General features: G+C 41.7%; 1 protein-coding gene across 1 annotated transcript; it reads left to right on the forward strand.

The window, feature by feature from the left end:
- The first annotated feature begins 228 nt into the window (after positions 1-228).
- Positions 229-11379, forward strand: PDCD10 (programmed cell death 10). The gene is made up of 8 exons (XM_040567092.1): positions 229-387; positions 6169-6381; positions 7186-7239; positions 8226-8343; positions 8905-9031; positions 9386-9464; positions 9813-9895; positions 10662-11379. The coding sequence occupies exons 2-8, from the start codon at positions 6286-6288 to the stop codon at positions 10741-10743; spliced, it is 639 nt and encodes a 212-aa protein (XP_040423026.1). The 5' UTR covers positions 229-387; positions 6169-6285; the 3' UTR covers positions 10744-11379.
- Positions 11380-11781: the final 402 nt, after the last annotated feature.

Below are 11781 nucleotides of genomic sequence, written 5' to 3' on the forward strand. Positions count from 1 at the left end.
TGCCCGCCCGCTGGGTGCCAGTGCGAGCCCGCCCGGCAGCGCCGCCCCTCACCCGCCGCCCGCGCCCCGCCGCGGGCACTACCGCTGCCGCCGCCTCCCGCGCCGGGTTATGCCCAGCGCCCCGCCCCGCCCCTCGCTCCGATTCGCCTCCTCCTCCTCCCTCCTCTTTGCTCCCTCCCTCCGCCCGCGCTGTATTGTGGGGAGGGTGGTTGCGGGCGGCGGACTACAAGTCCCAAGGGGCCCCGCGGCCGCCCGGTAGTTCCGGACAACGCCTGCTGGGCGCTCACCGCGGCGGGCGCTTCCTCCTTGCGGGCGCTTCCGGCGGCGGCGGCGAAGCCCCCCCGGGGAGGGAGCTCCGTGGGCCCGGCGGGGCGGGGGGCGCCCGAGGTACGGTCCAGGTGCCGCCCCCTGCGGCCTGCTCCCGTTGAGGGCCGAGCGCGGGGAGGGAGGGAGAGAAGGAGGGCGGACGAGGGTCACCGGTGCGTTTGCGTAGGGCCTGGCTCTGCCCGTGGGGCTGCGCCGCGCTAGGAGCGTAACGCTGCTTCCAGAATCGGGGACCGACGGAGGGCTGAGGGAAGGCGGCGGGCGCGGCTCGGGCCTGGCCGGGCGGGGAGAGGCCGGGGGGGCCCGCACCGGCTTGGGGGGGGCCCTGAGGGGCCCTGCCCGGCCCCTCGGGCAGCCTAGGCCCGGCCGCCGGCTCCCAGCCCCTCCTCCTGCCTCCAGCAGCGCTGCCGGGCGGCGGGGGGCGCTGGCAGGGCCGTCCCGGGCCCTCCCCGGGGGCGAAAGCAGCGGGCGGCCCCTCGGGGACGGGCGGCGGCGCTCTGTGGGGACCGCCCGATAGTGGGGGGTTGGGGGGGGGGGGTCCCGTCCTGCGGCTCGGCCAGGCAGGGACATGGGGACCTCTGGTTATAGCTGGGGTCCTGTGGTCCCTGCGTGGGGGGCTGGCTGCTCCCTGGTCTTTGTGTGCTCGTTGGGGAGTGTTTGTGTGGAGGTTTGTGCCTTGTCTCCTAGCGCCTGGTGGAGTAACGCAGCCGGCGTGTTAGCTTTGCTTTCGGATTCCTAAGGAAGAGGAAAACAACTTGAAAAAGAAACAAGAAAACGTTGTTGTGGTTATACGCACGCAGAGCTCCGTCCCCTTTTGCTTGCTCTGTGTCACAGCTCTTAGTGGGCAGCTGCTGAAATTGGGGCCCGATCCAGGTGAGGTAGTTTCTCTTGTAGGCACACAAAACCACGTTTTAGGGCAGACTAAGCAACTTCCATCCTGAAGTTCACAATGCGAATTAATTGTCAGCCTGATCTCGGAGTAAGCTTGAATTATTTTGGAGTTGATGCGAGTCTAAAAATAGGCGTCTTGTGTTTACTGTGGTTCGTGTGACTTGAATTAGTCACACAAATTGCCCTCACAATAATAAAATGCATAAGCAGTCATGCTTTGTCTGAGTGAACCCAGCCGTTAGTGTGTTAAACGTGCGTGGAGATGTTGGAAGAGTGCGTGCCTCTTCCAGCAAGAGGCATTTAAAGATGCTTTTAAAACTCCAATCTTATCTTCTGATAATATTCCTTTGGTCACCTCTTCAAACTGCCAAGTATTAGAAGAATAGGGAACCGGTACAGCAGAGTGCCTTTTTCTAATTTTCTTGCCATCTTCACTGGTTAATAAGGGAAACTTAAAGGTACCCAGCTATGCAAGGGGTAGGTGTATAGTTAAAATAACACACTGTAATTTTTTCTCTTCTGTAAAATTTGCATCTGCAATTAGTCAAATATCTAAGCTCCCTTCTGCTGTGCCCGTTGGTTTTACACGTAAGGGCCATGAAGACCTTTGCCCTTAAAATCAAGATAGACATCATGTTAAGTGCTTTTTCCCTTCCTGACCTTAAATAAGTTGTTCTGGTAACTTAGGGGTCTTGGAGGCTTTTCCTTTAACCCGATCTTCTTGAATCCTCACCACAAGAAGTGGAGCAGAAGTTTTTGGCAGTAAGGATAACCTTTCTGTAGCGGGAGCAGAGCTGTAACTTGGCTCTACCCATACGGCAGCCATTGAATTAATGGTTCTGGTAGATTGCTGCCTCGGGCATTCTTCCTCTTTAGTGCGTTTCTTAAAGAAAAAACATCTAAAGGTGCTTAAAATTTTCTACATTCTCCGGGCTCTATCTAGATCAGATGGAGCAGAGACAACACTGGTGGTGCAGGTGGATCTCCCGATGACATAAGTGACCAGTGACGTCCTGCCAGAGTTTCTATTGATTTGAAAGTTTTTAAAGGTTGCAGTCATGAGACTGCTGTCTTCTCTTGAAATATTCTTTCAGAAGCTAACACTAAACAAATGCCTTTCTTTCATAGATCCCTTGCTTGTCTTCACGCTGGCCAGTGAGCAGAGGTGGGTTTGGGAAAGATCGCTGTGCTCACTGGTTGTTTTCTTACTAGGTAGCTCGGTTCTTCTGCTACATGATCTTTAGTGCTTGACTGAAAGTCTGTCAGTAAGTGACAGGTTAGAGAAGCGAGCTTTCACCTGGGGCACTTAGCACAGTACCTGTCCGTTTGGGGAAATTTGGTGTTCCTGCTTTTTATCCTTTTTGGTTTACAGGAAGCTTATCTTAATGTAGCTTTTTTCCCCCGACATAGTTCAGTTGGATGATTTTCAACGTCATTGGATGGGAATGGAGAAATAGGTCTATAACAGAATTCTTCAAGAACTTGTTCCTTGTCAAAATGTGCCAGTCCCCTCCGTGACTGCTGAATAGCTGGGGTAGTATTTTAGTGCCGAAATGGTGAAGGTTATAATGTCAGATTTGTACTGACAGTGAAAGTATACTCCATGCTAGTACTTCTCTGGGAACAGAGCTTGGTGTGCTTGATGATTTTAACACTAAGCAGACAGGACTGTACTAGGTGGTATCTTAGCATTGTTTTCAAGTTGAAATCACCTTTAAATTCACTGTATCTGTCCTGTGTATTCTCTCTGATGGTTGATTTCATCTGATGCAGTGGGAAGCATGACTTCTAATCCCATATGCTGGGGAACAGGCTACATTTGAATCAGTGGGATCACTGTTTAAAAAGAAAAATCAGGCTAACATGCAAATTATATTTGGCAGTCTGTCTATTCCCATGCAGTGTGTCCTTCTATCTTCTCCTTGTCTCCCCCATCAGAGCTGTTACGAAACTTGCCGGCTGAACAACGCCTTTTTTGCACCTAATAGCAATTCGCTAGGATTTTCTGAGCCACGTGACTCTATCGTGCTGTTCTAACGGATCATCTTGTTATGGGATCGTATTCCAGCTTTTTTGAGTGTCTAAGGGAAAAAAAAACAGTTGGCAGGTGGAAGCAGTGTAAATTCCTCTCAAGTAAAACCACCTGAGATTCTGGTGAGCTGAAGTTACGCTTTTAGGAGACGGTGTTGCCATAAAGCCTGGCAGCCAAGCAGATGGCTGCTTTTGATCGGACACCAAAAGAAATGCTGAAAGCTCCCGGTTGCTGCATGATAATGTGCATTAAGCTGTGGCTTTAGCCAGGCCATCTTGAAGGCTACTGGAATATCTAATAATAATTCACCTAAATGATAGAGTTGACTTCTGTTTTCGTGAGGATTTGGTCGTAATCAGGACCTCTTAGAAGGTATTGGTTTGTCATGGGTGTACTAGAACCCATACAGTCTCTGTACTGCAAATGTGTTTTGGGGGAAGCCTTTACCCCTGCCATTTAAGGCTGACCAAGACTGCAGCGCATCCAAGTTACCCCTAAAAGGTGTGAAGGCAGTCCTGGCTGCAAAGAGATAGCGGGCCAGTAATAGCAAACGGACGTGCTGGGCGGAGTGTGGGGTTGGCACGTGAGTCAGAGGAAAGATCCTGGGGTAAGGGGCAGCCGGTGCGATTGAGATACCACGTATATTTTCATACGTTGGCAACAGAAGGATTTCAAGCCTTTTGGTGCGTACATGTATTTAAAGCCACCCCTTGTCTTCAGTCACAGCACTCGTACCCTTTGTGTTAGTACACGTCCAAGATTTATTTACTTGGTTTGAAGAGTGTCGGTGCCTGGTAAGGAGGTAGGAGCTGGGGCCTGATTGTTTTTATATGGGGTGTTTAACCGTACCATGGATGAGTAACAGTAGCTTATGGCTCTTCAGGAGAAAATGAGTTCTTCACAATAGTCCGCGGTGAGGTTTTCATCATCATAAAAATCTATCATTTCAGTTGGTATTTTATTTTCTTTGTGGATACTGATAACCCATAAAACCGAGGTAATTATATCTAATGGTTATTTTGTCCTTCTTTGCCCTTCTCCAGATGATCAAAAATCTTTTGGGTAGACTAAAGCAACCTTCACTTACCTGTTTTTAACAACTTTTATGTTGACAGTGCAGTGCTTTAGTTAAAAAACTTGCAGCCAATTAGTCTATGAACGCTATCTTCAGTGGTACTCTTTTGTGTAGGATCTTCCTGGACTGTTCATTTTTACTGAACTTCCAGAAACACAGGAGGAAACTGCAAAACAAGCAGCTCGCCCTCCACCCTGCCCCTCGTGTGCCACAGGCCTTGGTGCAGGCAGGCAGTGAGTGTAATAAATAGATGGGACAGCTTGGGCTTGTGCTCGGGAGGCAAGCTTGTTCAGACGAGTCCCCCCCGTGAGTAGACTTTGCATGAATTTGGGTAACTCTGGATCGAGTTCTTTAAACGTAATCAACTTTTTAAGAAATAGCAAATATTCGCTTGTATTCTTCCAAGGTCTTGAATAAAACAGCTACCGGTAGGTGATGAAAATATGAGCCCTGACCTTCTGCAGCTCTATTCATGCTAACGTTTCTACACAGACCCCTTTTTATTCGAAGTCAGGGTAAGCCCTGTTTGTGGCTAAGGGACTCTGCTCATGTACGTCTCGTTAAAAGTTTCAAATGCTAAGAGAAATAAAGATGAGATTTTTGCAATCTGTAATCCGTGTCAGAAGGTCTGTATAAATAGCTGTCGCTTGTCACTATATTTATGTTTAACTTCTAATAATATTTTCTCAACTGTCGGCTATTTCTGTAACGTGACCGGTTCCTCCCTTGGTTTATCACTTTGGGGTATGTTCATACTGCCCAATCCCACGCTCGGGTGAGGCGGGTGTGATATTTGCAGCCGTCCAAGTTCCTCCCTGTGCTTACTGTAGTCAATAACAAATTTCACCTAGCTATAATTACAGCTATACTACTTTATACTTGCCCTGGGCAAAAAGTTCATCTGTTTTTCTATTTAAATAGTTCAATGCAGAAGATTTTTAGCCAGTGCGGAACGAAAGTGGGAACATAGCTCCAAGAAGCATCTTAGCATGTTTTGACCTGTTTGTGCTATTGGGAAGTGGTATCGATTACTGTCGTAGCTCCTGCTCTTTCTTAAAGATTTTGCTTTATTCATTTCTCACTAAAGTATCAATAAAATCCAGTACTTGAACGTACAGATGCCAGATGTCTAAAGGTTCTTGGGGATGGAAAAACTCCTCTAGCATGTTAAATACCGAGCAAATCTAAAAAAAATAAAATAAAATAAAATTTTGTGCATCTTTATTTCTATTTTGGATGTTAAGTCTTTAAGCTCCATTATTTTATATAAAATATTCTCAAAATCTTGACTTGTTGAACAAAAAATGTAGACTGTTGGAGAGATTGCTTATGAAGTGCAGGGTTACCTTCCTTTTTTCCACTTAATTCCTGGGTCTGAGCAGTGATCACTCTGTGTTGGGTGTATGATGAGCTAGACTGGGTGGAGAACTTCCAAAACCTGGGTTCGGTTACTGGAACAATAATTTTCCATTGAGTTAACATAGTCCTGGACACACCCTGAGTGGAAAGATGACTGAAGACTCTTGCTTATATAAAAACAAAGGCGTAGTATTCACCATTTTTTTAATCGTGTATCAAATCAAATTACTTTCAGGAAAATTAATTATGTAAGAACTCGCAGTAAAGATTTTCTGGTAGTATGTTACTATAAAATATTTGCTCACTTAATAAATTAGAATTAGGGCTTTAAAATTGCATGAAGTAGTAATTCTATATTTACTTAAGCTGATGTCATAAAATAATTCCTGCTTTCTGGGCGGAAAATAACGTTCTGTGCTTTTCATTTTTTAGAAATTGTTAGTCATTCTAACTCATAATTGTTCTTTTTTTTTCCTCATGACATAAGGACGATATATTTCAAGTTCTTCAAATATTCTTGCACAACGAGGAAAAAGAAGAAACGTTTCAGTGAATGAGGAGTTCTTTGCTTCTATAGCATTTTTCTTGAGAAGTGGCTCTTTGAATGAGGATGACAATGGAAGAGATGAAGAATGAAGCAGAGACCACTTCTATGGTTTCCATGCCACTCTATGCTGTTATGTACCCCGTCTTTAACGAGGTAAGCTCTCTGCTTTTGTTGTAGAACATAGTAATCCTTTTATATCAGGAAACCTGATGGCAGTAACAGCCAGCTTAGCTTGATGGGGAGAACTTCAGGTGTTTAACACAGCCTTCTTTCTATGCTTTTCTTACTCTTTCACCCTGTTTTCCATGAACACAATTCCAAGCTTGTCAGTGGTTGCTAGTTGTCTTGGCCCTGGTCTTTTTTCTTAGCTTTTACAGAGGGTTTTAGCAAAAATGCTAGGTAACATTCGATTTTTTTCCTTGACACTGCAGTTTGTTTTCAGATGGTCATTTCAGTGTTCTTTATTTTCCTTTCATCACTGTAAATGTGCACGTAACTTTTTGCGAGGCTTTTTGCGAAGCTATTTCAGCTCTAATGGTCACAGATCTAGCACAGCATTAGGAACTAGTGCAATCTGTGACAGGAAATAAGGTACAGTTTAACATGTACCTGTGAGCAGCTTGATGCATTTGTATTTTAACTGCTAATGGCTATAATTTAATAGGATACTTGTCTTTCTGTAAGTATCAGAGGCTGTCAAGATGCTCTCAAAATCTTCTGTCAGACTTCTGATGAAGGCTGAATAAAAGCAAAGTATGTCCAGTGACATGTCTGATTATTTAGGGAGGAAGTCCTTTGTTTGGATCAAACCTCATACTTTCTATCTCAAATGCGACCAGTCTCAGTTCTTCTGCCAAGCACCTTTTTCATCATGCTGTGTAAGGCAAGGCATGAGTACTTTACTTATTTTGTTCTGATAACGTTCGAATTGCTAATCGGTCTAAACTTTTATTGCAGCTAGAAAGAGTAAATCTGTCAGCAGCTCAGACGCTGAGAGCGGCCTTTATTAAGGTGAGAGGTTACTTGTATTGAAAAATGGTCATTTAAAAGGTAAATGATATGGTGAAGTTCAAAATAACTGTGCTTCCTTGGGTCGTCGTGTTTGAAGATTAGATCTTTCTTAATCAGTAGTCTTAAATAAAAGTGTGTGAATGATCACGTGGACTAAGTTTGAAATGAGTGCACACATGAGTAGGAATCTGAATAATTTAAGCATATTGAGCAATTTTAAACAGAATCTTACCTTGTGTATGTAGTACAAAAGGTAACAACTAAGCAATGCTTTGCTGTTTCTCCGCTTTAAATGTAAGTGTACCTAGATAGCTACAGCTCTCAGAACTCTTCCAAGTTAAATGTTTTTTACAACTGGTGATAAGGGGCTGTGCTGAATGCAAATAACAGAAACTGAGATATTGGAGGAAATGGTAATGCTCACTAAAAACACACACGCTCATTCAACGCAGAATAATTTTTTCGATAGCAGCACAGGTAGTGTGACTATGTCCAGTGTTAGAATCTAGCTTAGCTTAATTTAGATATGTCATCAGTCAAAAGGAGTTTTCTGTGAAAAGGCAATTCAAAGATGTATGAGCATATGTGATTTGTAAGAGGCACACTTGAAAAATACCATGTGGAAGATGGGGGAGTTGCACCTGTGAATAAGTGAATCAAATTCTGGTATGTGCAATGTCTTTGTTTCAAAGCAAAGTGTTTACAGGAATACAACAATACAAAGAATTTCTTTACGAAATATCTCTTACTCAAATTGAAGGGAGTGGAAGGGTTTATTGGAAAAGTTGCTTATACAAAACTACTTATGAAAAGAAAAATGGAAGAGTAGTTTTCAATGTCATATGCTAGTTTAAAACCATTAGACTTTTTAAAAAATTTCTAGCAAATTGCTGTGGTATCTGAAAAAAATTACTTGGAAGTCTGCTTTTGTCCTTGCAATATTATGATTGATTGCATTTTTAAGAATAAATCCTCTCACGATGCAGGCTGAAAAAGAAAATCCAGGTCTCACACAGGACATTATTATGAAAATTCTGGAGAAGAAAAGTGTGGATGTGAACTTTACAGAGTCTCTCCTGCGTATGGCTGCTGATGATGTAGAAGGTAATATCAGGTCTCTTACGTTGAATAAGCGTTTTCTTAATTACAGTGCCAAACAGGAGTATACATTTCTCTATGCCCATTTTCAGAGGAAGTTTTCTGTTAATAGATTTCTTCTACCATGCTGAATAATAGGAATAGTTGTTTTTCTGAATACATCTTTTGGAGGTACATACATGACTAATAAGAGAAAATTAATTTTTGGAAGGTAGCTCACCTTCTGCAGATTGCTTCAAATTAAAAGCAGGTGTTGCACTGTCAGAGAAGGGCAGTGTATAGTAGGCCTAAAGTTCTTTCAATACTGCATTTAATTAGTGTAATGTCTTCAGCATTTCTTTTAAATAACATCTCCAACTTCCAATAAGAAAGGCTATTGTTGCGCTGTCTTTCTATTAATGCAGAACGTTCACTGTGGGTTTGGGGTCATGGCTGTCTTTTGTGCAGTCAGCCTTCAAATCCTTCCTGGCAATACTGCTGCATTTTGTGAAGCAGTGTTTTTTAGCTGCCACTAGGAACTTACTGAAAAATGCCATTTTTTTTTCCTCAATATGTCCTTTTTGTTAGAATATATGATTGAAAGACCAGAACCAGAATTCCAAGATCTGAATGAAAAGGCGCGAGCACTTAAACAGATTCTTAGTAAGATTCCCGATGAGATCAATGACAGAGTGAGGTTTCTTCAGACAATCAAGTAAGTACTGTATTATATATTTTTCTGCAGTTCGAGGGGTTCAAACTTTGCATTTATATCTGGATGCTTAAATGCTGTGGGAGATGCTAGCAACACTGTTGCTGTTGGAAAAGAGCTCGACCTGTGGTTATAAATGAGTGAATAGAGTTGAATTTTTTTAATGAGAGCCCCGTATTAATAGACAGAACTTAACTTGTTGATTTTTAATTTGAATTGGCATGTTACTTGTCTAGGTCTTTGGTCTTTCTACAGAAGGAATATCAGATAGGATGTAGGGCAGTTAGAAGGGGTTTAAATTCCAACATTTAAATAGTATAGCTTATTGATATTGCAACTCTTTTCATTGTCAAATAGGGACATCGCGAGTGCAATAAAGGAACTTCTTGACACAGTAAATAATGTCTTCAAGAAATACCAATACCAGAACCGGAGGGTATGTGAAAACTTTTTTCTATGCTGTTTTTAATAGTACAAGAGGAAGCCATTTGATCAAAGGATGAATAGCGTAACTGGTCAGTGCCATAATGCTTTAACATGATTATTTGTTAATTCTTAGCAGTTTTTTAAGAAGAGGGTGACTTCTCTGCATGTCTTTCTTAAAAATAAGTAAATACCAAAAAAAAAAAAAAACTAAAAAAAAAAAAAAACAAAACCACCCTAAACCTAAAATTCCTGTATCTACATACTGTTTGCTTCTTTTCTTCTGTCTTTAATGTCAAGACCCTCATTGTATCCAACACTCTGTGATCTTATAACCTTTTTGGTGTTTTTGTTTTCTTAGGCACTTGAGCACCAAAAGAAAGAGTTTGTAAAATACTCCAAAAGTTTCAGTGATACTCTGAAAACCTATTTTAAAGATGGAAAGTAAGTATACTTTTGTACTAAATTTATACATAATGAAAAGGTCTTGTTTGCCAAACTAGTATGATTAGGGAAAATAAGACAAGATTTTTGTTATAAGGGCTGATATGTGTTGTTCACTTACCCCAAACATACTGAAAGAGACCAGCTCTGTTCAGCCCTGTGTGAAGTGAATGCTGTGGCAAGTGTTGTGGGCATAAGCTTTACAGTGCCTTAGGTATTATCAATATTGCAAGAAATCCCAGGTAAGACTCGTGTTCCTTGTAATTTACATCTGTCTGAACTACATGTTCATTTACCCCGCTCCCACCAGAAAGGAACAGCACTAAACAAAATAGCCTTGCTAGAAGGTGTCACTTCTGAGATCAAAAACCTCAGTGGCCCCACACTTCCTTCATAACAAAGATTATTGAAATAATAGGTATTTGAGGAAAGAGTTGCAAATTCTGAAATTATCAGGGGATGGAGTGAAAAGAACAGGCATTTAATGATCATTTGCTCTACTCTTTTTTGTAGTTAAAACCACAAAACTAAATAGAGAGCCAAAGTCTTTTAAGTTCCTGCCAATAAACATAGTCTTTCTAGAATTAGCTATGCAAGTAAGTCTGTTTGCCAGCTGTAAGCTTCAGGTACATCACAATATGGTAAGACATCAATATGTTTCCAATTTGCCTAGATGCCAGTATATTTAGTTACCCTGATTTAATGTTGTATTTATTGAACAAAGTTTTGAAAAGTGTATAAACTAATATCTTTGTTTTTCTACCAGGGCAATAAATGTGTTCATAAGTGCCAACCGACTAATTCATCAAACCAACTTGATACTCCAGACCTTCAAAACTGTGGCCTGAAAACTGTATATGTTGAGAGTTGTACTTTTCAATGGTGAATAGGGTACCTTTATATGTAAATTTTAAAGTTGACTGTATAAATTATCAGCCCCTCTTTAGGGGCCTAATGCAGGATTTTGAATGGGATTATTGCCATCTTACACCATATTTTTGTAAAACATTGTAGCTTAATCATAATCTCACAACGAAGATTTTTTGCATCACTTTTTGCTATTATCATTCTTTTCAGAATTATAAGCCAAAAGAATTTACGCCTTAATGTGTCATTATGTAACATTCCTTATAAGAATTGTAAATATTTGGTGTTCTGTTTCTGACATTTTAACTTGAAAGCGGAAAACTGCAAGATTATGTATTTAACAATATTGGTGGCAAATATTCAATAAATAGTTTACATCTGTTAGACTGTCTTTTTGTATGTGAACAAAAAAACATAACTCATCTTTTTAGAACTGCAGAGCATATATTAAATGGAAAAATTAAAACTGGGTGCTTAAAGTCACTGGCAGTTCAAATCAGTATAAAATGAGGGTTTTTCCTTAAAACTGAGATTTTGGTTGTGATCCAATACTAGACCAGAATACCAGAATAATCATATTAAAATGTCTTTGACAAAGTAATAAAGAACCCAAGAAGTGAGGTGTGTGTTTTGGTTTTTCGTAGAAACTAAATCCAACTTAATCTTTTGGTGGTAGGCTAACAGGTTTTTACTCCTCTGCTATTCCAGGGTTTTGTGCAGTAAAGGGTGAACTTAAAATATGAACAACTGAACAACTTTTTTTTTTTTATACTGGTACCCTTTTGGGAGGGAGGAGGAGAGAAAATAGAAGCCTTCCAAGAAGCACTAGTGATATCCCTACTATGCATGCCATAAAGCGACTTCTTCCAGGGATTTAAATCATGAGACCTAGCTTGGCAAATGTTCTATAGATGGTTGAGAACTGCTGATGGACAAATTGAACCTTTGTCACTGTGAGTTCGTGGTAGCTTTTTGCAAGTTCTACTGAATATTGTGCATGCCCCTTTGAGGCGCACCTC

The sequence above is a fragment of the Cygnus olor genome, chromosome 9 (genome assembly GCF_009769625.2).
Source record: "Cygnus olor isolate bCygOlo1 chromosome 9, bCygOlo1.pri.v2, whole genome shotgun sequence".
Lineage (NCBI taxonomy): Eukaryota > Metazoa > Chordata > Aves > Anseriformes > Anatidae > Cygnus > Cygnus olor.